Source organism: Mchenga conophoros, linkage group LG17, assembly GCF_057382185.1.
Source record: "Mchenga conophoros isolate Kocher_MC1m ecotype Shallow Benthic linkage group LG17, M_conophoros_male_GT1.1, whole genome shotgun sequence".
Taxonomy (NCBI): domain Eukaryota; kingdom Metazoa; phylum Chordata; class Actinopteri; order Cichliformes; family Cichlidae; genus Mchenga; species Mchenga conophoros.
Window position 1 is genome coordinate 2,098,982 of NC_140542.1, and position 27,146 is coordinate 2,126,127.

The window sequence follows — 27,146 nt, forward strand, 5'->3', positions numbered from 1 at the left end:
TTATATTGCTAATACAGATCTATTCATGTGTATAAGCAGTAGTTTAGCTTTGTGTTGTACAGTTATTTCATTTTTAACCTTAATTTATATTTTATTCCTTCCTAGTTAAATTTACCCTTTTTAATTTTTCATATTTATTTCCTATCTTATTCATAGCCTTTTCCTTTTTTGTTTTCTTTAGGTCACGAGCAGTTGTCCAAGCATTTCACTACATATCGTACTGTGTATGACTGTGTACGTGACAAATAAAATTTGAATTTGAATTTGAATTTGAATTTGAATTTGAATTTGTAGCTCTTCAAGGTGGAGCCAGCTCTAATTCCACTGCACACAGCTCAGTAGTTTAGTCCAATGGTTTCCAGCCCATGGAGCCCAGGAACCTCCAAAGGGTCACAGGATGAAGCTGCTGTAACATGATGAAGAGGGCAGAGTGAAGAGTAAAAGCACATCTGTGTGCTCAGATCCATCTTTTTTCTTTGCTTTGTGAAATACTCGATCATTGAAGCCTAAAACAATCATTTACAGTGCTTCTAGTTCTCTGTCAGAAAAACAAATCAATCAGCTGAGACATGACAAAACAAACTACACACTTTGAATGCTGAATGACTGTTTTTGGATTTTTGTTATGTTTGTTCGAGCTGTTTCACATTTTGTGTTGTTATCACTGGTTCCTGTCTGGATGGTAACTTTTTAGACCTCGATAACTGGTTTGCCCAGTTTCACAGTTATACATTTGATCCTTTATTCACCCGCAGGCATATGTACTCCACACATTGCTCTTGTTCTTGTCATGTTTTCCTCATCGTGTTTGGCATTTTTTGGACTGTTTAAAGGCTCCTGTGTGCTCCTCTTGTGCTTCTTTGGCACACTGTTTTCGTAAGATAGTTGCGTGTTTTAACCAAATAATTTTTATTTTGGACATTAACTCATTTGGTCCTTCTCCCTCTGAGTCATTATAGTTTTAGCCATCCAACGGCAATAGTGGAGGAAATACTCACATCTTCTGCTAAGTAAAGGTAGCAATACAATGTAAAAATAGTGGACTATAATATAAAGTAGGTCCTGCATTCGCAGCCTGTTTTAACTAAATGTATGCAAATCTTGTCAGCAAAATGTACTTGAGTAGCAATAAAAGTAAAAGATTCACTGCAAACCAAGGTGGACCAATGTTGATGGATTTCTGCAAGACAATGAACTTGTATTTAAAAATTAGACATGACCGAAGAATAACTAATATTCTTGTTATTCTGGTGGACCTGGATGGGTCAGAGCCTTGTGCTATGATAGGCGATAGCACTAGATTCACTTTTTTGAGGCTTCGCTTTCTGTGTTTCATTTCATTCCTTATATTATTAAAGTTTTAAAATCCTAATGTGCTGTAAAGTAACAAAACTATAGTGTTCAGAGTTAGAACACTTACCTCTGCACTAATCAGACGTCAAAGTGAAAAGCAGCATAAAATGAAAAGTATACTGAACTGTAATAAAGTGTACTTGGTTACGGTGCACCACTGCAGTATAGTCGACTCAAATGTAAGCTGACGTTGTGGATGTTCAAAGGAAGTTAAAACGACTAGATGCTGTTGACTTAATTTTATGTTATGCATTTCGGAAGGAAGCACTGTACTTTTTAAACCCACAATACATCTATTTAACTAATACAGACAGTTAAGAACTGACACCCAAAGCACGCCATCGGGGTATAGGCCCAATACACAATGTTGCAAACGTTTAATCTATATCGATCTCTGTTGAGACTGGTGATATTTTTATACTTTGTTCTTATTTTAAAAGTTTCCTTGTGTTGGTCATACAGCCACGACAGACACGGCGCCATAACAACAAACAGCAGCTTGGAATTATGCTCATAAATTCAAGTGCACACGTGGACGCGCTCATTCGCTCCGAGGACGAACCACCCCTCTTTTAGCCCAGAAGTGGTACGCTCCATGTTGGATGTGTTCAGCTCATTGACCGGCGGACAATCCTCATCAGTACCGCCAGAGCCCCGGAGCCTCCGACAGTCTGCCGACAGACCGGCCCTTCATTCCCGCACAAAGCGCGCGGCATCCTCCAGCCTCTCCGTCCCGCCATGAAACAGACTCTGAGCGAACTGATGAGGATGAGCAGGATATGCCGGATGATATTTGCCACTTGTTTGGGATCCTTTATTCTGGTCATCTTTTATTTCCAAAGTATGTTTCAACCAGGTAGGATCTCGCTGCTCTTTCTCTCGGGTGTGTGAGTGCGTGTTGATGAATTGCATCCTGCCTGGTAACCTCCTGGCGCGCCGACACATCGATTTGTTCTGGCTGTACAGTAATGCGCCCGATAAATAATTGATACTTGCGCGATGTAAAGGCGTAAATCAACCAGAGTGAGTACGGTGGTTTAAATCGATCTTCCACGTGAGACCGGTCGCCTTGTTGCGCGTTCCGGCGTTTGCTGAGCTGCTCTTTTTTGGTTGAAGTGTTTCTTGGTTTGTGTGTATGTGTGAGTAACCTGGGGCTGGCCACTCGCTTCCCTTCAGCTGACAAGTGGCATGGTGGCAGTAGCGGTGGGGGGGCTTTTTGTCTTCACAAACGCGGCTTGGCGATAGGAACTGGTGTACGGGGCAGCACTTAGGTCTGGCACGCAGCGTGGGCTGTGGCATTATGCTCAAACCCTCCCCAGTGGTTCTCGCTGTCAGGAGAACAAGGAGTTACTTTCATGTGGAATCCATATCTAAAACGGAACTGTCTCTGGGGAGCGTTTAGGACGCGTGTCCTGTCTGGAGACCAGCAGGTAGTAATTTCTTGCACAAGAAAAGAGCTCCTCTCCATCTCAGCGGGGGCTCGGTGATAGAATTTGCATCTAATTATGTTAAATTATGTAATCTGATCTATTGCTTTGCCAAATCTCCGCTGTCTGGATGGATGGAAGGGCTGTACAGCAGCGTCTCTGTGCGCCGAAATCACACAAGTCTGCGCGTCAAGCACAGGCGCAGCGACTATTCAGGCTCAGGGCTGCCGACCTGCTGCACAACAGGTCTACTAAAGCTCTGAACGGAGAGCATACTTTCGGAGTATTTGCTTTCTCTTAATAAACTGAAGCACCAGACATTTAAATCCCAGAAAAGTCCCGGTGTCTGCGCGGCTCAGCGGCTCATTTCAGATTGACTGGATCAGGCTACGATACTTAAGGTTATAATAAACATATAAAATATCTACAGGGGTTTAATGCCACCATGTCCACTGGTGAGATCGTGTAGAGACGTGGATCGGTGCGCAGGTAATGATTTGGAGACATCGCTGCTCTGTGTGGGTAATGGGGCTGCGATGAAACATGAGATAAACAGAGAAAGGCTAATATCATCCATGGGAATATGAAACTGAACTGACCTGCTGTTTTTTCTGTACACACACTGCCACTGTGTGAGTCACCAGTGCAGGTGCTGCTGCCATAGATGGACCATCATTTCTATTTCTAATCTGCTCAGAAATATTACCACAATACACGTGTTCTGTGTATTAGTAAGTCACTGGGCTTGTTATCCTTGAGAGTTTGATATCTTTTGTCACTGATTTAAAGTGTCTTTTTCAAGGATAACCTGACAAAGATGGCACCAGGTGACATTTTTAAACATAAGGAAAAAACACAAATACAAGTAAACACAGCAGTCAGACTATATGACATAACACATTAGACACACAACTGTTTCAAACGAATTTCATGCACCATTCACACCGACAAAGAGTTCTTTTAACATTTACATTAAGTCATCCACAATAACCAGTTGTGGCAACGCATCCAGTCCAGTAAGGCTAAATGCCAGTTTCGTTACTTAGAAGGAGAAAATACATTTTATTTAGGCCTCTGTGATAACTTCTGATCTATAATTATGTCTAAATACTACTAAATATTTGTCAACAATTCTATTTCAACCCCTTGACCACACTGTAAAAACAAATCTTAATATAAAAGTATTTTACTGTGTGTTTTACAGTTTTGTACTGTTCCTCTAGAATATCATTAAATTTACATCAATAGACTGATTTCACATTTCAAATGTAAATTAACGTAAAATCACAGTAAATGTCCATCCATCCATCTTCATCCGCTTTATCCGGGGCCGGGTCGCGGGGGCAGCAGCCTAACCACCTCAGCTGGCTCCTGAGGTGGTTCGGGCACTGTAAATGTAATAAAACATAATTTCCTTGTTTTTTAAATGTATCTGTCTGTACATGAGCATATTTAGATTGTTAAAATAATTCACAAATGCATCATAATTTCACAAATATCTGTCCGTTATTTGAAAGATTGAACTGTTAAATTCAAATGTGATGCTATGGAAAAATATATAAAATGATTCGTATAAACTTTTTTTTACATCAAATAATAATAATTATTATTGTTATTTAGGGCGATCGTGGCTCAAGAGTTGACAGTTCGCCTTGTAATCAGAAGGTTGCCGGTTCGATCCCCGGCTCGGGCACTCGGTCGTTGTGTCCTTGGGCAAGACGCTTCACCTACAGGTGGTGGTCGGAGAAGAATTATAAAGTGGAATTGTAAAGCGCTTTGAGGGTCTCAAAGAGCACGATATGAATGCAATCCATTATTATTTAAACCAACTGTTAACTGTATATTTCTGTACATTTAAGTATTATTATTCATATTGCCGCATTCATTGACCTTGTTTATAGGTAATTTCATTGTTTAATCACATTAAAATGTTCCTAATTTAATGTTTAAAAGCACTTGAAAAAGGCAAAATTCCATGTAAAATTAGGGCAACAAATTGTATTTTCATTACTGGAAATAACCGTATTTTCATGAGTAAGTTATTTTCTGTTATTTTACGGTAGTATTTTGGCGCCCCAGCTGCCAGAATATTACTGTTTTTTTAAGATGTTTTTTCTAACAGTGCAGTTTTGTTCTTAGAAAGAGCAGAGACTGTGTAAAAATGTGTTGTATATAAAACTGGTCCAACTTTAGTCTGCTGGTTACTGTGACACTGAGCTCTGCTTAGTTATGATGATTTCTTATTTTCATCCAAATTGAAATTAAGCAAAGCAGTTGTTGGTCATAGCTTTATAGTTAGGAAGGAGTCACACATGGAATAAAATGCAAAGATTAAATTCTACTCAAAAAATAATGCAACAGTTATGACAATGATGATGATAAAATGATGAAATGATGTCTTTATTAGGGATGGGTATCGTTTAGGTTTTATCCGATACCAGTACCAAACCGGTACTTTTGAAACGGTGCTTAAACGGTGCTCGAACCGGTGCTTAAAGAATGGAAAACACAAAATTGGTCCAAAAACTTCTCATGTTTAGCTGTTTTTTTGTAAAAAGTTAACAAGTTAACATCACATTGACCTGTCTCTGTATTGTATGTACGGTCGGCAAGGTCTGTCATCTCGGTTGTGGGCAAAAGACCTGCAACTGACAAATAAAGGATCATCTCATCTCATCTTTTCTGCAGCTATGGGACATATATGGTATCACTCTTGGCTGGAAGCAGTGCTTAAACAATGGAAAAAACACAAACTTTGTCCAAAAACCTCTCATGTTCAGCTGGTTTTTTGTAAAAAGATAACAATGTTAGCCTTTTCTGCAGCTATGGGACATATATGGTATCACTCTTGGCTGGAAGCAGTGCTTAAACAATGGAAAAAACACAAACTTTGTCCAAAAACCTCTCATGTTCAGCTGTTTTCCACTTTTTCTTTGGTCATTTTAGCCTTTGTGGCCAGGGTGAAGGGAGTATCTGCCATCAAACAAGAAGACAGCCGCATGTAGCTATGATGATGTTTGCTAGTTCACCTTACATGCATTAATGTAATAACGTGGTTAGCCTACTCAACGTAAATTACACACGAACAACATTAAGCTACTCACGCAGAGAAGAACGGCTGCTGCTGCATCATCATCCTCATCATTCTGCTACACTGGCAGGGCTAGGGGCCAGGACTCTCCTCTTCGGGTTCTTGGGGGATGTTGCTCCGGGTCCGATAACTGGCAACCCACCCGCAGTAGATGCGCTCGGTGTGAAGTCTCGCAGCAAGCTATCAAATACGGCGCATTTCTCGGCTTTTAAAAAAAACGCTATGCGTCGCCAGGTGTTTCATCGGATTCGAGGTGTTACCTCCTTTGACAGTATCACAGTATCAGCTTAAAGCACTTGTTGCAGCTGAGTTTGCATCTTTTGCTGTGAAGTACAGCCAGACTTTGACCGCTTCGCCTTGGACATTTTTAATCTGTAGCTCTGCTCTAAAAGAACGTACGTACCTGGGCCCGCCTACTACGCTCGCAAAGGTAAAATGATTGGCTAGAATCCAAAGTGTCTGACATCTCAGGAAAATAAAGCACCGAAATAAAGCACCAAAATGTGCGCTGCTTTTCGGTCTGGTTACTACCGTTTATGTCAGAACTGGTGCCACAATGGCACTGGATACCCATCCCCAGTCTTTATAAGATGTTGGGCTGTTTGGTGCTGCCAGAAGAAGCTCAAAGAGCCTTGGCTTGATTCTGCACGTCTCTATAGAAAGAGATACCGAGGGGCTGAAACACCAATTACTCCACATGATTTTCAGGTTTTAGATAATGATGGTGAGAAACAAAAATTATAGTAAAATAATTGCTGTATTGCCCAGTTTTCTGTGCAACTCCAACTTTTATAGGTCAAATTAAAAGTAGTTTGCAGTGTTGTGCAAAGGTGCATGCACACTGACTCTGGATACAGATGCTCATGTTGAAAACTCAAGTGAAAGCTCTGGTGTACTGGGTAGCAGCAGAGCTGTACTGCCTGGCTCCAAGTGAGAGTCAAATTTTTGTTAATATGGGTGAACTGACCCTTTAATCGTCTTGATGCACGCTCAATCATCCAGGTTAGTAAATCCCAGAAAGGTTGATTCTGTTGATCTGGATGTAGAGTTTCCAGTCAGTTACTTCAGTCTCAACTAGACTTTGTGACCCTTTATGCATTTAAAATGTCTTCTTAAGACGCCCTGTTTGCGAAGATCCTGGTAGAATCATAAGATTTATTTAAAAATTACGTAACTGTAACCTGCTGCAGGAACACTGTACAGAGAGAGACCTCTTGTCTGTGTGTCATTAAAGGAGCTTCCAGGGCAGGAAGTGATTGTAATAGTTGAACCGAGCCTCCATAAAACTGTTCTCAAGGACCCCGGCATCATGCTCCAAGAGTTGTGCCAATCGCCACAGATGTTGCATCAGCTTCTGCTCAACACACACACACACACGCACACACACACACACGCGCGCACGCACGCGCACACGCACGCACACACATATGCACACGCGCACACGCACACACACACGCACACACATACGCACACACGCACACACATACGCACACACGCACACACGCGCGCACACGCACACGCACACACGCACACACACACGCGCACACACACACGCGCACACACACACACGCGCGCGCGCACACACACACGCACACACATACGCACACACGCACACACACACGCACACACACACGCACACGCGCGCACACACGCACGCGCGCGCGCGCACACGCACACACACGCGCACACACACACACACACACACACGCGCACACACACACACGCACGCACACACACACACACACACACACATGCACACACGCACACACGCACACACACACACACACACACACACATGCACACACGCACACACGCACACACACACACACACACACACACATGCACACACAGAGAAATATACAGATTACAAAGTGGATATTTGATGTCGTCATGGCAGTGACATGGTCTGGATGCTGTGATTAAAGAGGACACGTTTAAAGCAGGGTGTTTGTGCAGGAGCTTGGTACAAGTTTAAATGCTGGAGTGTGTGTCTGTGCACGATTACACAGCTGAGACGGGTACTGCTGACTAGCATGTGTGTTTACTGTTGCTGACTTCCTTTATGACATTTATCGTTATCTCTCTCTTTGCCATCTTATCCCTCTTTCTGAAATGACTTAATCACCCTTTTGTAAGCCCTCTGTCCTTCCCCTCCCTTTCACTCCTTTACATTCCTGTCTTTCAAACACACACACCAGCACTGTCATTGTTCTTCCGATAAAGTTGGAAGCAGCGTCTCCGTGGTTCAGGCATGTTTAGCTGGTTTAGGAATCCCACTGGGCCTCCCAGTGTAAACTCTCACCTCTCCTCCAGGGCTTGCAGGATCACGACCTCTTGTAGAAGAGACAAAGGAAGGGGGATGAGGGTAGAGTGGTGGTGAGCTGGGTAGGGGGTTTACAGTGGTGTCACACTGTAGTCTTTGCTAATATCTCTACAGAATAAGGCTTAAGAGCTCAAGTGTAGTCTGAGGCAAAAAGGTTTTTGTGTGTTCACCGTGTCAAAATGTCAAAAACTGTCAAGTTTACGCTCAAAAAGAAAAATCATTTGGCATGAATGGAAGTGTGAAGAAGCATTTTGCAGCTCTCCAGAGACTGGTGTTTTACCTGTGGTCTTTTCTGCTCCCAGTGCAGTTCATAATCTCTGCAGTAGAAGGAGATGCCCCGGTAATGCTGCCAGTGCACTGGCATTAGCCTGCAGCTCTGTATTCAACAGCTTGTTGAGCGCACGCCAAATGAGATTCTGTTTGGCGCGTACTGCCAGCCTAGACAAAACAGGCAGAAAGCATGGCGGCAGGGAGAACATTAGCAGTTCTCATGCTCAGAGTGAAGTTAAGCTGTTTGCACCTGTGTCAGACATGACGACTCTTTGTTAGGTACAACTGTCTGTATCTACGAGTGAATCGGGAGAACAAGACTGTCGTTCTAAGGTTCTGTTCTCAAGGTACATAAAGAATAAAATAAAGTTGTCCCCAAACCTGAAAAATGTAAATTCTCCCACATGAAGGTCTTTTATAAAGTCTTTTTACTGTACCATTAAACTTGATTTATAGTGAGTACGGTTTGCACTCATGCACATGTGCTTGTTTGTCAGCCTTGCTCTGCCAGCAGGACTGATCCTGCCTATCGTCTCAGCTGAAACACAGGAAAGACGTTTGACTCGACACACTCGTTAGCGCTTCAAAATGGAAGATAAGGACCATACTGACTATTGCATTGGCAGTGTGAGCAGTCAGATATGAGAGCCTCGCAGCACATATTACAACCAAGCAGACCAATCAAAACGGTTATGGTCTTTGTTGCTGGAACATATAATTACTGTTTTGGGTCCATACAAAGGAAGTATAGGTAGTTACTTTGATTTAATGCTGTACTTTTATTCAGGTTTAAGGAGTGTTATTTGCATGGCTCATAACGCTCATGATGCTCAGAACCACGGCCTCTCTGCTTCTTCCATTTACTCTGGCATTTAGCCTCATGACACACAGTCTCTAAATGATTTATCCTGGATACCATGTTAGGGGCTCTCACTAATTGTCAGCAGTATTTATCTATACTGACCTAATACTGATTACATGATCTGTCATTATACACATGCTTGTATTCTACACACTACAGCAGCTGAATTCCTTGGTGCATTTGCCAAACCTCTCATCACACGCTGGATAAAAAATGGCAAAAGTTCTAAGAGCTTTGGTGGAAGCTCTCAAGGCTTTTCTTCCACACTGAAATGAAATATCCAGAGTCTGGAAAAAGGCAAAGTTAATCTGACAAAATGACTACTGGCATGATAGAAAAGCCCACATTAGGATGTCGCTCAAATTATTTAGGATGCCTACGGCGAACAGTCCTGCCTGCCTGCCTGAAATATGGAGTCATGAATTTCACGCAGCAAAAAAAGGCGGTGTAGGGTTTTAAGAAGTATACGGTAGATTATTGGTGCAATACGCATCTCTGTGATCACAAATGCGACAGCCAGACGGGGAAACATAGGCCTTTCCTGCTGAACGGAGACTGTCACAGCTCTTGTTGTTGTATAGTTCAGCTTGCTGACAGCCAAGAGCTACAACCTCTGGCCTTCCACCTTAATCCTTTCTGGGTGCATTCACCTGCAGCCTTCATTGTGCCTGTGACAGATCTCATCTGCGTCACCACACTGAGTTGCTGCTGGGCCGTTAAAGGCATCGTAGCTGCAGAAATCAGCACGGCTAATAAGGCCGTTTGCTTCGTGGGCTTCTTGTCTGGGATATCTGGAGTGTGTGTGTGTGAGGCTGCAGCCCTGCTCGCCCACTGCACTGTCTTTGCTCAGCCTGTGAGAGGTAACCTGCTTGTGCACCCAGGCTTCAAAGTTGCGTGCTCACATTTCACGTCTGCCACTGGAGCAGCCAGCTGCTCGCTGAGACAGACCTCAGTGACCTCATTAGAAATCTCAACATTATTAGTTTTGTTCCTCATGTGTTTGTGTGGGAGAGAGAAAGCTCTATGATAACAACAGAGATGGACGAGTGAACTGATTCTGTCTCGAGAAAGAACAAAATCCTAGAATGTCTACAGGAAACTCAAAATTCCTCACCTTGGTTGCTCTGTGGCGTCAGCTGTGGTAAAGAGGCTGAGTCACTCGGGTCAGTGACCTCAATTATGGGGCCTTGTAATCTGAAAAAATGGAGAGCCTCTTTAAGAAACTTGCAACAAACTGAGAAGAATAGAAGAATGCCTTTGCAAAGGCTGCTTTTGTCTAATAGTTTTATTATTTAACATGTTATAAAACAGAGAATATTTCTAACCAATTCTTATCTGTGACCAAAATGTGCCTCTTTTCACCTTCTTCAAACAGACAAAAGAACGTTTTGTCATCACTGTGGCATCATGATCCATGAAGACAGTTTCTGTGTTCTCCTTATCAAACCAGCATTTTTAAGATGACATCTTTTCCACCCTAACAAGACATTAATTGTGTTCTTAGGGTGGAAAGTAGAACAGTGAGATTGCTCAAACTGTCGGGCTGGAATGGGAAAAGAAATGCGCTCTCAAGTCCGAGCTTCTGAGTTTGTCATGAGCTACAAGTTGCAATTTGGTATTTCTGCGTGTACAAGGCGATTAGTCTTTACTTTTGAAGAACCGAGAGACACCCTCAAATTTTCTATTCACACAAAAACAGAAAGAAAAATGCATCCAGCAGTGTAAATCATCTGGCTGTGTGCGTGTCTTCTAGCTACTGTTATTGATTTGCAGCTTTTTTCTTTTTATTCTGGTCAGCGTGCAGGTTCATGCTTGCTCTTTGCAGTTTTGGTTTCAGGAGGGGATGTTGGCCTTGTCTGATTTGTCTGTTTTAGGAAACGTCTAGAGCAAAGCATGTGTGTTTTTGATGCTAACACCTGTGTGCAAGTGAGACAAGCAAGAGCAAAAGCTTTGCACCTGAGCCATGAATTCCCATCAAGCTTGCTGCAGTTTGCTGGTCCAGTTACCCAGAGCAGGTATCTCTGTTCCAGCAGCCTGTCTACTAAAAAGCATTCAAGAGCTTCAGATGTAAAATGTGAGAAACAGACTCGAGTAAACTTTGCAGTTTACATGTGTATGATCACTTCAGATCCTCGATGTGATGACTGATCACTTTAGCGCTTACAAAGCCGTGGAGCTGCATTAACATTTAAATGCACGGTGCTCAAAGGTCAGTGATGTTTTCAACATGTTGAGAAATCCTCAGAACAGCGCACAGATTCACTTTTCTTCTGAGGACAATAACTACCAGCTGCGGCGACTGCAGCTCAAACCGCTGCTTTAACAAATGCTGTCACAACCAAACTGCTCCCTTTCTTTTAGAGCCTGTTGCCACTTCTCAGGTTTCCTGTGTATCCTTCCTGTTTAGGGTTCCTCACAGAACCCGGCTGATGTTATCACAGTGCGAGGAGATGATCCAGATACACAGCAAAGCATAGCTGCCTTGTTTGGATTCAGCCTCATAGCTGTGTTTGTGTACCCCCTTCTTTACCTCCAAACGTTGTCCCCTTTCCCACCTCTCTGCCACTTTATGTCTGTGTGTGTTGTGAGAGTGTATCCCGGATGTCCTGTGTGTGTAATCCCGGTTCTGCTGCTGTTTTCCTGCTCTGCTTAAAACATCCAGTGCATCAGAGGCGGGGGGCGGGGAGCAGGGGATCCCTGTTATGGCTCGTTCTCTGATCCCAGTGCGCCCTGATGAACTCCCACACATAACGTCATGATATGTGTGATGATCAGGGATGTTCAGAGTAGACTTAATGTCTGACATTGCTCTTGATGCATTCTTACAAAGTGCAGGAAAGTCTCCACAAACATGAACCCAAGGGCCAATTTTTGGAGCTCATGGTAACTATGGCGCCTCACTGAGGGCCAAAAAGGTGCATATGGACAGTAAAGCTAGACATATCATTTCGTTTAGCCACAGGTGCAAAAAATAAAGCAACAGAAATAGAAAGAGCGGCAATGAGACTGGAAATCCTCTATACAAACACTAATCTATTTTCATTTCATAAAATTATGTACAGCAGTCGCTCGTTTATCGCAGGAGTTACGTTCTAAAAACAATAAGTGAAATCCGCAAAGTAGCCAACTTTATTTTTTACAATTATTATAGATGTTTTAAGGCTGTAAAACCCCTCACGACACACTTTACACACTTTTGTTAGACAGGCATGAACATTTTCACACTTTTCTGTCTTGTTTAAACTCTCAAAGTTCAAACCTTGTAGAAAATGAGTCCAGTATTACAGAAAGAAACCAAAGGAACCCGCAGGTGACGACGTTTCATCAACACTGTTGTTTGTTGGGGAGAAAACTTACCCCCTAACCCTATCCCCAGTCTGTCAGTGCGCCCCAGGGCAGCTGTGGCTACAATGTAGCTGCCATCACCAGTGTGTGAATGTGTGTGACAATGAGTGAATGTAGTGTAAAGCGCTTTGGGGTCCTTAGGGACTAGTAAAGCGCTATACAAATGCAGGCCATTTACCATTTCACCATTTACAGGACTCACTGCTAGGATCGAAGATTTATGTAAAGTTGACGAGCTGAACATGTTCTGTACTGTACAGCAGACACGGCACGAGATTGATTGGCTGTAGACTATTGTCAATCAGGACGCAGAACACAACGCGCTGTAAAAAAAACAAAAAACCAATGGAAAGTTGCCCCCCCCCCCCCCCCCCCCCCCAAAAAAAAAAACCCAACAAAAAAATCTGTCAAACAGCGAGAGGTGAACCTCGTTATAGCGAGGGACCACTGTATAACAATTTATTATTAACAAAAAGTTCATATTCTGCTTGGCTAACTTTAGACGAGGGCTAAATTCAGGGCTAAAGGACAATGAAATGTATTGAACATACACCAGCTAAACACAAAAGAGGGATGATGCCAGCTGGAAAGTTTCAGGTCTTTATCATCTAAAGAGCCATCGCTGTGTTACTGTGCAGTGTAGGCCGCACCTGTCCCCATCACAGCTGGAGGGACGTTACAGTAACACTCAAACAACATATATTTATAGTCAGATATATCAGGCAGTCAAACGTGTTATAAGAATATTTAGAATGTTTCCAGGACACTGATCTGAGTTATAAAGTAACAAAGATTACATTCAGACATTAAAATGGTGTACGGGGCATTGCAGCTGACTGCTCCTTTAAAATGTAAACAGTGTATATACACTTATGTTTGTTGAAACCTAATATTAAACAAAGGTAGGTGACTGTCCTGACTCTTTAAAAATCTTTAGTGTAAAACTCTGAGCAGCCGGAGCCCTGACACTGAACACTCATTCACTAGAGTCGGTCACCATCTGCACGAGCATCTGGACTTCATTAGTGAGGCGATGAAAGGACTGCCACAAAGAGAGACACTTGAAAACACACACACACACACACACACACACACACACACACACACACACACACACACACACACACACACACACACACACACTCTTTGAGCCTTGATTGAGATTTACAAAATCATGTGATAGAAGTTTGCCACAACCGGAAATATTTCCTTTTTGACATTTTGTATCAGTAAGAAAACAATTTGCACACGAACAATAACACAGCTTTTATGGCCATTATCAGACACAGTGAGACATTCCCATAGCTCGGAACAACAACCAGGCCTATTCTGAGTGCAAACAATGGACAGACAGATACTGTCAGAGCCAACAAGTGTGTGTGTGTGTGTGTGTGTGTGTGTGTGTGTGTGTGTGTGTGTGTGTGTGTGTGTGTGTGTGTGTGTGTGAGGCCTTTCTAGACCAATTGGCATCTACGTTTACCTCCCCAATAACTTCACTGGAGCATCATCAGCAAGGCCTTGGGGGATTTGAAATGCAACATTGCACAAACTGACTCTGCAGTCACCCAGCTTTCTTTCCCACCCTATAAAAACCACCTGATGTCTGGAGAACCAAAGTCTGCTTTATATGACTGTGACTGCAGCTGGAATACAACATAAAACTGTATGGCAGAAACAGGCACTCTCTAGTTGTGCACTTTTCATTTGCACAAACTGGCTGGAGGAATCAAGCAGACTATTATCTGAAGTGCATCCTTTGTAAACTTTGACTCATGGAGAAACAAAGAAAATGACTCGTGGTGATCAAAGAATCACTTGTCAGACAGGGAAGTGCTAATGTTAGCCTCAGCGGTGTGGCCTGCACATAAACATCTGCCCACCATGCATCATAAAATACGTCTCACAGGATGTTTTGATGGGTATTCATCCATCTTGTGTTCAATCAATTTACCAAAGGCAAGATTGTGTCCAAAAATTCTTCTCTATATGAGTCTGTGTTCACAGGGGGATTATAGAGCAGTAAACTGAAACATGGTTGTGATGTGCCACACATCCATGTTCTGCAGTGACGTCTGGATCGTCTGTAGTTGTCTTTGTTTGAAAAGGATGCGTGCTACACTAATGAAGAGGCAACACCGCAAATGAGATCTTCAGTTCACTTCACTGAACAGCTATATTTGGTTATGGATCTATCTACCTGTCTATATGCCATGTTTTCCAAGCTAATTGTGCTTACTTTGGATTTCTCTAATGTTTAGCTAACATTGGTGTTTGAGCAGAACAGGAAGCATTGCTTTAAATGAGTCATGCAGTAATACGAGAATGATCAGTGTTTAATGTTTCCATTTGTAAAATTGGTCCCATTCTTTGGGATACAAATGAATAATCTCCTTACATGCAAAGCCAATTCACATCTAACAATGACCCTGTTTTGTTTTATTAGTTTGTTCAAAGATCTGCTCCTCCAGTTGAAGTAACTGTGCCTGAAATACCACAGAGGGTTTTTTCCTTTAAATAAACCGTATAATTAATTATTACAAATTGCAGTAAAATATAACATCTCAAGTATGTGGAATGACAGCTGAGACTGTTTAATACAGACTGATACTAATAATTGTGTAATTACAGGAAAATCCAGAGCAGCTTTAAATGAGATGTGTCTGACTGGAAGTGGGGGGTTCAGCATCACTGGGTATGTGTATTTACTAGCATGTTGATTACAGTGTAGCTTGTAGTGGGAGTGGATGGTTCCAGTGGCTCATGCACAGCGGCCCCTTGTGCATATGCTGGCACAGAACAACAGCAGCAGCGGAGATGGGAATGTAATCACAGCACCGCTGCAGATGAATATCGATTCGGTTGTTATGTTCTAGCCCCAAGCAGGACATCAAGACGTCTGTGTTTGCCACATTTAGGCATTAGAAGTCGCAGTCCAGGACTGGGGCATATTCAGGAGGTGACAGAAGTGCTTTCAGGCCTGATCTCACAGTTAGTGTTTACCCTGGAGTGCAAGGAGCCAGAGGAGTGTGTGTGGGTTTGTGTCTGTGCTCAAGATGACCCACTAGGCATACAGTCGCTCCTGCTGCTTCCCCAGGACAACTCAGCAAGTGTATGCATACATGTTTCCCTGTGTGCCTCGAATCCTTGTCTTTGGAAAGTCAATGAGTTAATTTAGGAATTAGGTAAAGTAACTGGGCACGATGAGGTGCTGAGCTCTTTGAAAGTCAGCAAAGTGCAGCGTATAGAGCATAGGCTCTGTACACGTGAGCAAATAAAGAGGGTGACGGTGTGTTTCTGGCTGCCAGATGTACTGTAGACTGTGTGGCATACGAGAAGTGAATCATGGCTTTAATTAAGTGGAGGAAGGCTGAGTCGTGTCTCATTAAATTAAGAACATTTAAACCTGCCTGTTCTACATCAGCTACTGGGACACTTTACAGAACAACGGGAGGGAATTTCCACTCCTCCTCCTTCGACTCTTCTTCCTCTAGCCTCTCCTGACTCACTCCATTTGCCAGAGAAAAGGAATTATCTGCCCTGTGTACTCTTTGAACACTGTTAAATGTCATTGCCTTTAGAACTTTCATCGTATGATAAAATGCTGCATTTCTTTAAACGTAAGTCATCCAGGTCTACTAGGAGCTTTTTAAATGATTAGTAATATATTCAGTTTTAGCCCTGGCTTTCTCTGAGCGTGGCAATCCCCCAGGTCTGTTAACCCTGCCACGGGTATATTGCTCATCCTAAAAATAAATAAATACATTGTAAAACTGTGGCTCTGCCTTTGTCAAGCCTGAGAAGACAGTCACAGTGTAGCATAGCATAATGATAACTAAAACAGTATATAATATTAGACTTAAAGACGGTGGATTTTTAGTGGTAAAACATGGGTGGTGTATATATAGGTGGCCCATATTAGCACTTACATGCTACATGAATGAAAAAGATCACCATCCAGATTAGCATGCCTGTAAATGCAGAACTCTGGCGTGGATGGTTAAGTCCGCCATTGAGGGTCCCAAGCCCGGCTGAGAAAGGAGGAGGGTTGGCGTTGGGCTAGCGACCCACCCTGTAAAGATCAACTTGCTACTGAAAGGGCAAATCAAAGTTATCATGACCAAGATGGCTTCAGGATACCTTGACATCCATTAACACACCTGAAGGACCTCGACTTCGTGGATGACATCGCTTTGTTGGCCGACGTCCGGAAGAACATGACGACCATGACACCAAGCTTGGAGCAAGAGGCAGCCAAAGTGGGCTTGCAAATCAGCGGGAACAAGACCGAGGTCATGAGGATCAGTTACGTGATGACTCAGGATCCCATTGTAGTAGGATACCAACCGCTGGAGGAGGTGAACCAAATCACCTACCTGGGCAGCATCTTTGCAAGCGACAGAGATGCTGATCATGACGTCGTGTGTCAGATTGCAAAAGCGGGTGCGCTCTTCGGCCGATCTGGTCGAACGCAAAGATCGATCTGGCGAGGAAGATTAATCTGCTCCATCATTATACCTAACTGGAAAACAGCAGCCAAAATCACCAAAAGACTCAATGTGGCCCAACAGCCATGGCTAAGTCAGATCCTGCCTGTCTCTTACTGGGACCATGTCACCAATGCAGAAGTCCACCGCCGGACTACATGTCCGCTCCATGACATTTTGACTAAGCCACAGGAGGTCACATTCTGCACCAAGTCCTGCACCAACTGCCCAAGATCATGTGGAACCCACTCCATGGAAGACACAAACCAGGACGCCGCCGTACAACATGGCAGAGGACTATCGTTGATGATTTACGCGCCTTAGACATTGCATAGGATGAGGCCGAAGCAGCCGCAGCTGATTGATTATGCTGGCGGAGATCTGCCGCCCAATGCGCTGAACGGTGCAGCAGGACCTAAGTCTAAGTAAAAGCATATCACATGACCACACATGTTTACTGGACTTGTCTCCTGAGCACAAAATCAGTAGCAACATGATAAATGATAACGGTCATGCAGAATGTAAGTGCACAACATCTGCTATCGTAGACGGCAAGGGTAATAGATAGTAATAATTTGTTACCTGTGTCGTAGTCGAGGCAGAGTCCATAGTTTTGTTCGGAAAAAGTCCATGTAAATGACGTGAGTGAGTGAATGTGTGTGACTGAAAAAATATGCTTTTTTGGTAGTGTAAAGGTGCTGTCAGGGGTCAGTGACACTATAATGTTGCTGCACAAGTAGCAGTTGGCCATATCTTTAAAGCCCCTTCCTACCAGCTGTCAGCTGACTAGGCCAGTGTTAGCGGTCCTCGGTATCATTTGGCTGCCTCTTCAGAGAGCCTGTGATGGTTGACTAGAGTAAATGTCTCTGAGAGTCACTGGGGAGATGGCTACTTATTGCCTCAGAATATATCTGTACTTGACAAAAAGCAAGCAAAGGAGCATCTTAATAAAGTGTTATACAAGAGTATATCCTCCTTTTGCATGCATTCTTCCTTTTACTGCTATATAGAAAATGACAAAATAGCTAACAGGACAATCCTGGGGAAACAGGAGGACAAAGGAGGGGGGAACAACTAAGCTGTAGTGCCTCTTCACCTCACTGTACAATACCTTGTGCAATACTTTTGTAAATAGTCAACAGTGCAATAGACTCAATACTTGAAATGTGCAATTCACTTGTATTTTTATTTTTATTTTTATTTTTATTCCTATTTATTCTATTTATCCCCTTCGTATATTTTATTTATATTGTCTCTGTATTTATATATATATATATATGTGTGTGTGTGTGTGTGTGTGTATTATATATATATATATATATATATATAATATTCTGTAACTCTGTAACTTCTGTCGGTGCTGTGCTTTTTTGGAAATCGAATTTCCCAGAGGAACCCACCCGAGGGATTAATAAAGTTCTATCTTATCTAATCTAATCTAATCCGACTACATGGACATAAAGTCATTATGTGTATTACTGCTTGACTGATTGTACAGCCACTAAACATTTTACCAGGCACTGATATCACTTTTGCTTTTTACCACAGCACACTTGTTTCAATTCCTCCACAGAGCTCTCTTTGCCACTCTCCATCTGAGCTCAGTGTTGCATGAGTTTTTCCAGCCTTGTTTGTTCTGCCAGCGTGGCCAGTTTGGCCCATGGAGCTGGTGGATGGTGCCACTGGCCTTGTTGCAGATTCCACTGTGCAGCATGGCAGTACGCAGCTCAGCGGCCGTTCTGATGGAGTCTCAAAGACTCTTCTCATGTCCCTACATGGAGGTCAGGGCGGACACGTTGGCAAACAAATTTCTTCTCATCACTGACTCAGCAAGAAGTATGAATATGCATACAGACACACACACACACACACCACTCGCCTCTATAAACCTTGAAGACAGAGCTGCAGAGCAATTTTACAAGGCTGCATGAGTAAACAGAAGGCTTATTCCTTTGCTGGAGCTGATAGTTAGTGAGTTAGCTGTGTGCTATTCTTTTGGAAGTTATCTGTGTTTGTGGCAACTGTCAGATAAATACAACCACAACAAAGTATCGCAACGACAAACATTACATGCAAGCAACAAAATTCATCACCAATAATCAAAGTACCACGATATACAATATCCCACGCCTCCAATGTGACCTGGTCTAAAGAGACATACTAGAAGATACTCTTGTATGAGTAGTTTACAGTGTGTTGCCGTGTACTTCTGATCTGATGGTGGTAACTGCCACACTGTTGCTGCAGACCTGCAGTTTTACTAGATATAGTTACGGTTTGAATTGAGTTTTTTCTACAGGCCAAACAAGTTTCTAGTTAAAGAGAAATACTTGTATTCATTTACAACTTCAGTGCAGTAAACAGCTACTTTTATGGGTCTTTATTTTCCTGATGTTTAACTGAAGAAAACTACTTAATCACACCAAGGAACAACCGTATCCATCTTTTTTTCCCATTGTCTGCAGTCAAACCAGCATCAGCAAATGCCAAATGTAATAAAAGAGTGATATAACACTCCCTGTAGTGACAGTAGATGACACTGCAGCATTTACTCTACCTCCACCAAAAACCTGTAGAAGCCTGTAATGGGACAGAAACGGACAGCGAGGAATCGGATAAGACTTATTGCCGGGGTCTCTTGCATGCCCCACAGCTGAGCCCTCACATCTTTCCACCCTTAACCCCACTGAGGCTGAAAAGATTGTCCCTGAAATGAGTGAGGGACAGATCTACAATGAAGAGTTACACTACAGAGAACAAGACCATGGAGCTCAGTTTGATTTTATTTATACCGTGTGTGAAGAAGACTCCCCATGCATCTGATAGATATGACTCAAACCAGTGCAATGTAGCTGCTTTAACACCAATGGTGTTTAATCTCTGTAGCGAAACACTGTGATCAGTGGTACTGAATGCCAAGATGTAGCAGAACAGCCAGAGCGAGATGAGGCGGCTGTCTGAAGACTGAAGCGTTAATTAACGGTGAAACTTCTTTGAGCAGTCTTGTTGAAATGATTGAATTTAACTCTGAAAAATCGATAGGAGCAAAAGCAGTTATCAAAGTTGCTGCACGTAACGATGCATCTGTGGGACGGCTGTGAATGTTGCTCCTACAGTTAAAATCATATTTGTGAAGTTATTGCTAGTTAAGGTTGCAGGGATACTTGGACTGACTGAGCTCTGAGTCTGTGTCAGCTTGGCTGCAGAGCTGCACAGAAACCTGGGTGCTTCCTGTTTTCCTCGATCTGTGCCAAATGTCCTAATTTCACCGAGGGCGTATTTGTTAAAGAATAGAATAACAAAAATCTTTCAGGCCAAATGAAGATCTTTTGATTGAGTTCAGCAACGTTTCCTTTGGGAGGAAATGGTGTTGCTTAAAGATGCTTTAAGGCGCATGTTTGAAAGTTACACAGGGGAGTCAAGCATCTCTGACTTGTTGCATACCTGAATGCTATTAATACAAAGCCCAGGTGGTTCAAAAGAAAGTGTGCTCTGATAAAGAGTATGTGGGTTACATTATGAGATACATTGCAATATAAAAGTTTGTAATTAATCAAAACACAGATTCCTTTGAAATGCCTTGTTTTAATGTTTACCAAGGAAAACATAAACTGTTGATCACACGTATGTGTTTTACTGGGCGGAGTTTCAGATTAATTAAAGGTAAATGAGTTAGTTCAAAAGTCTGTATAACATGCACACGTCTGAGTGTAAAAGGATGGATTATGTCAGGGCTGTTTATGAACACAGTCACAGTAGTCTGAGTGCTTCACTGATGAGGTGAAAGCCCAAATGTTCCTATTATATTTCAAAGTGCTCAAACGAATGTCCAGGAACATGATGTGTTTAACGCCGGAAGATGTTTTCTTCTATATGAAGAAACTTTAGAGGAAAGCTGACATGACAAAAGCTAAACCTGGAAGTATGTAAACTTAGTAATAATTATTTTATATTTAGACAGAGATATGTGTTTTTGGAGGCAGGCCTATGGTGGAACTATTTATTTACAACTTTCTGTAATCTTCTTTTCCCCAAGCTAACTGATTCTTAGCATCTAACTTTCTGCAAGAAGGCAAATAATTGTTGTTTCAAAGTGTGGAACTGTAGTTTGATGTCCACAGAGCCAATGGCTTCTAACAGGCATATTTAAGGTGTGGCCAGCTGTTTATGCAAAGTCTTGAAAACATCATGGCTCCCTGAGACTCTATGATATGATCCAACCTGAAAATTTTCAAGTCAGACTTGGCCAAAGATTTAGCCCTCAGCAAACATCTCTGCAACAGTTTCCCACTGCGGTGATTATAGTAATTAATATCTCAAAATGAATGTGTTTACGCCTTGCTGACATGGCAATGCTACACGCAGTACCAAAGACAAGGCTGAGTCTTTGTGAGTCTGCTTTCTGTACAGAGTCAGAGCCAGACTGCAGTCAAACCACATGCAGACAAGCAGAGCAGAACATCAGAATACCAGCAGCTGTCTGCTCCTCGGATCCCTGCTGTAGTCTGCTGACACTCGTCTCTTCTGTTGTATTTGCTTCTCTGCAATATTTCATTTTCCACTATGTACATATGTTAGGGCCACATTAAAGCATTTTAATATTATTAAAGACAAAAGTCAAAATGTGGAGACCAGCTGGCACAGTTGCTTCAGAATCGGTTTTAGGAACAAGGAAAGGATTTCTCTCTGAGCACATAAACACAGTATGATGTCAGGATGAAGATCAATAATATTGTTTTCCTTAATGTGGCCCTAATACTCCTTTATGCTTTCAACTATGTCTCATTGATATAAATGTCCATCCATCCATTCGCTACCGCTTATCCTTTTCAGGGTCGCGGGGGGCGCTGGAGCCTATCCCAGCTGTCATAGGGCGAGAGGCGGGGTACACCCTGGACAGGTCGCCAGTCTGTCGCAGGGCCAACACACAGGGACAGACAACCATTCACACTCAGATTCACTCGCACATTCACACCTAGTGGCAATTTGAATTATCCAATTAACCTATCCCCACAAACTGCATGTCTTTGGATATAAATGTACCAACATTAATGATTAAACCAGATTCTGAACTGGACCATGCTCAGACTTGATATGAATGCGTAGTAGTTGGTATTTGCTAATAGTGTCCCTCTGAAGCATGAATGCTGATATATGACCTCAGAGCCTTCATTTTAAACACCTGCCAAATATAGAAAAGAAAATCCAGAAAGCTATATCAATGTCCCCGTCTCATTAAAACCACCACAGCAGCAGGCACAAAGCATAACTGTGGCTTAAAGGAGTCCAGAAGTTTAAAGCTTTTCTTTAAGTACATATTCAGCTCCAGCAGTTGTGACTCGGAGGAAAAATGGGATTCAAACGTCTGTACAACTTTGCAGAACACCTCTGCTCCGTATCTGCCTCGTGTGCAGCTCACCGACCATAAATGGTCAAATACTGGTGCGACTGAATGTGGCTTAAACTGATACTACGTTCTCCTCTCATATTTTCTGTGCTTGCCTCTGGCTTTTCCTGCTCTTTCTTTTATTCTCCACTTTGATCCCCTTTGCTTCCTTTATCTCACCCTCTCCTGTCCTGCTGCTTCTGGGTTTCTGGTGCTTACACCATGCTGCCCAGCAGAACCTCATAGTAGTGTCTCTGAGAAGGCCCAGCTGTCCTCTGCATGTGTGTATGTGACAAAACTGTTTATGTAGCCAAAGGTTATCCATCTGTGTGCTTCATGAATCGCTGGTATTGGTGATTAGGAGATATTTATGAGAAGGCTGGGCATCTGTTAACTGCTGGTAAAAAGGGGGAAAGGATGGAGGCAGTGATAGTGGAAAGAAGTGCAAAGAATGACAGCGAGAGATGATAGAGGATGGAGAGGAACAGATGCACAAAGCGTTTACACCTTCCTCCTACTACCAGCTTGCTTTTCGGGCAGGATGGGGTTGCCATGGTGATGGGCGTCCCAGTTGGCTGGGGGTCCTCTTGACACAGTAGCGTAGCAGAAGTGTGACTTCTGATAGTGTGGAAAGGCTTTGTTGGAATCTGTTTGGTTCAAACACATCTAAGATGTGAGAAGACAGAGACAATGAATAAATGACAGAACTGTGCCTTTAGTTATCGTCACTGTCAGGAACAAAGCCTCGTGTCAACTTGCCCTGTTTACTGCATGACCAAAATGCATTTGTGTGTTCACCTAATGGGGTTTGAAAGGCTTTCATCAGCACAAGCTTATATTATATATTCTATAACCCATAAATAACAGTTGAACATGTTTTACTTTGGGTTAAAATAGAAATATGACCACATTTAGGAATATGAGGTTGCCATGTAACAGCTGGAAAATGACCTTTGAATAAGAGGTCTATACGGCACATGTTGTATGGGCCAAACCAAGACTGTTTCTGATCTACGACCTTTTAAATTTACTCTCACAGTTTGCTTTTACTGCATGTTTTTGTTGTTGTGGTGGTGTTATCACCTTTGTTATCTCTGGTTTCTAAGAACAGTGCCATATTGGTATGGACTTCAAACTCCTGTGCTTAATTTTATCTTCTCATTGTAGCCATGGAGGCTCTACACTTGCCATCTTTCTAAGACCATAACAAAATGTTGTCAACTGGTATGAGCTTGAGAAAAACACTGTAAAAGTGGGAACGCTGGGCTGTATGGGTACTGCTCTGAGTGACAACTTGCAAAGATAGAGCAAGATATTTAAATTGTTGTCACTGTGTATAGAAAAAAGAAGGGTAATTCAGGATTAAAAGCCAAAACTGCTTCCTTGCATCGAAAACACCTTTATTCACAAAGCTTCTTGTTTGTTTGCATCTGTCCTTTAACACACGGCCAAAAGTTGCACCTTCACATTTAACGTTTTTTCTTTATTTTTACTACTTTCTACATTATAGACACAAACTAAAGGCATCACATCTAAAATAAGCAAGTTGTGTGGGATGATGTAGCAAAGAAAATAAATAACCCTAGATATGTTTTATATTTTAGATTCCTGAAAGTAGGCACCCTTTGCTTTGTTAACAGCGCTGCCAACCCTTGGCCTCCTTTTAACGAGCTTCATGATGTAGTCACCTGAAATGGTTTCACGTCACAGGTGAGCCTGTCAGGGTTCATTTGTGGGGTTTCTTTCCTTCTTAATGCGGTTGGGACCATCAGTTGTGCAGAAGTCACATTGGTACACAGCTGACAGCTCTATCTGACAGCTGTTAGAATTCATATTACAGGAAGAACCAATCAGCTAGGTAAAGAAACAACAGTCCATCTTTATTTTAAGAACTGAAGGTGAGTTAGTCTGGAAAAAGCTTTGAATCTGTCCCCAAGTGCAGTCAGAAAAACATCAAGACTACAATGAAACTGGCTCACAGGAGGACGCCCCAGGAAAGGAAGACCAAGAGTCCCCTCTGCTGCTGAGGGTAAACTCATCCGAGTCACCAGCCTCAGAAATTAGCAGCACCTCAGATTAGAGCCCACACAGAGGTCCAGCAGCAGACACCTCTCTGAGGCAGCCGTTAGGTCAAACAGCTGCTAAGAAACCACGACTAAGGGAAAGCAACAAACAGAAGAGATTGTTTGGGCCACGAAACACAAAGAATGGACATTAGAATCTGTGCTTTGGCCTGATGAGTCCAAATGTGAGATCTTTGATTCCACCTGTGTGTCTTTGTGCGATGCAGAAAAAGTCAACTATTGTAAAGAATCTAAAATATATAAGATGTTTTGAGTAATTGTACACTTTCTTTTTTACTACATAATTCCATATGTCTTCATTCATAGATTTGATGCCTTCAGTGAGAATCTACAATGTAAACAGTCATGAAAATGAAGAAAAAAGCGATAAATGAGAAGGTGTGTCCAAACTTTTGACTGGTAGTGTGTGCAGTGGACAAACTTCTGGCTGACAGGAAACTGGCACGCTGGACAAGCTGCTTCTGGGTCTGATTTCACTGTTCTGAGATCAGTTATAATCTGTACATTTGTGGAAGTGCTGCTAGTGTTCCCGTATTTCCAAATCTTTTCTTATATTTGTAAATCTCTCTGATGTTGAGTTGTAATGAGTAGCACACGTGTTTGTTTGTCTCGGTGCCATTTCGAGGTGCTTTCCGATGCAAAGTCATGGCTGTGTCTGCTGTAGTCCTGAATGGCAGAGAACCGAAACATCTAAGATGCAGCTTTTATTCTGTCGCTCACTGAATCGTGCTCACTCACACACATATACTAACACATGGGCACACAGAACCATAATTTCCCCTGCCATCTATTTTAAGAGGACTTGGAATCCTCAGAAAGAAAACACACACACTGTAATTTAGCAGTATATAACTGTAGTGTTGGAGGAGCAGCCAGTATTAAAGGTATCTGAGTGCACAGAGAAAAGGCCAGCCAAACGAAAAGAACAGAAGAGCACACATACATGTGTAGTTCATTTATGCTGTAGTATATTGTTCCAGATTATGTCTTTGTATTTACTGTAAGTAGTTTTATAACAATTAAAACTGCACCGTCCCCTGAAGTAGTTGTTCTGGTCTTTTGCTCACATATGAGTCAAGAGCATGTCTAGGAGCCCGTCTTCCTGTTTCTGTGTGGGTGGGCATCATCAGGAAACAGACATTTAGACAGAAGCACAGAAATGAGCGCTTGTTCTTTTCCTCTGCACACTTTTGTGTCGTGTTTTCTCTGTATGGGAAAGTCATGCATTGAGGGGTTGACACATAAAAAGCAGTGAGTTTCATAGTGGTGACAATGAGCCTGAGATCTGTTGGACTCGACTTGTGTATGTATAAAGATCGAGTCACATGTTTTCTTAGCCTAAATACAGGCAAACACTCTCAGTGCTCACTTTTACACCATCATTAGCTATTTTTACCATGTTTGTAATAAGAGTTTAACAAAGTCAAAAATACCACTTCAGTATCAGGATGCTAAATATATAACTGGGGAATGTAGTGACTTTATCAGCCAACCCAGTGAGACAGGTTATATTTGTAATGCATGTGAGAACTAGGGATAAGTAAAAAGCCAACATCCACATGTAGCAAGAAGCACCTGGTTGCTTAGTGCAGTATGTTCAGGGTTCAAATATTGAGGAGGGATACAGGAGGAATTCCAAAATAACAACACTGATCCGGCCGGGTGGAGTCAAACGATGATTTTAATGAACACGCGTAGGGAGATGTACACTGCAAAACATCAACTGTAGATCTCCGCCCAAAAAGAACCTTCAGATTGCTTTTGATTCATCAGGGTTAACGCCCCCTCATGCGTCATCAGATACAATACATGCATACGTCAAATCAAAACCACAATGACTTTTAACACAGTTTGAAAAGAACACCGCCTCGTCTCCATCCCAGGTGTCTTCCTGTCGCACGTCCTGCCCGCTTATCGTCTGGAGCATCAGGCCCACGTTCTGCAACAAACTGTCACTTGTGCAGACATCAATAAAAGGAGCTACTATCAAAGCTGGTGATCCAGAGGCTACAACACTGTTGGAACAATAGTGAGCAGTATGGATATAATTTAGATGATGCCCGGCCATCTGCAGTGGCAGATGTGTCTGCTGATTGGAGAAAGTTGTGTCCAGACTCAAGGTAGGCACCTAACCAAGAGCACAACTCAGAGTTGATGCTTGCAGATGTGAACAGTACTCTATGCACCAACCCTATTTCAATTATCACTGAAAACAATGTGCTCCAATGAACCTAGGAGCACTTGGGTGTACGACCAAAGAGGCCTCGAGAGAAAGCTCCCATGAAAAAAAAGTCTGGGGGTCAAAACCAAGAAACCCAGACAGATATTAGTCATTTAACTGAAGAGCAGAAAGGTATCACAAGAGACAGTTCCCACATGATTAAGGGGCACAAGAAACTGTCCTAATCCTAGTCCTAAATGGTCCAAACAAAACCCACTAATACTTGGCTAAAGAGATGTTGAAGAGGCCAGTAGAATAAATGACCTGTTCTCCAAAGACCCAAGTTGGATGTACTTTCAG

At 42.5% G+C, this 27,146-nt stretch overlaps 1 protein-coding gene across 2 annotated transcripts in view; it reads left to right on the forward strand.

The window, feature by feature from the left end:
- The first annotated feature begins 2,004 nt into the window (after positions 1-2,004).
- The window catches only part of chst11 (carbohydrate (chondroitin 4) sulfotransferase 11), a 106,660-nt gene continuing 81,518 nt past the window's right edge, over positions 2,005-27,146 (forward strand). The window contains exon 1 of one of the 2 annotated variants that reach the window (XM_085251169.1): positions 2,005-2,209. In XM_085251169.1, coding sequence (XP_085107295.1) covers positions 2,092-2,209 — 118 coding nt within the window. In that variant the 5' untranslated portion in view covers positions 2,005-2,091. The remainder of the gene's footprint in view (positions 2,210-27,146) is intronic. The other variant, XM_085251170.1, reaches the window with a different exon arrangement.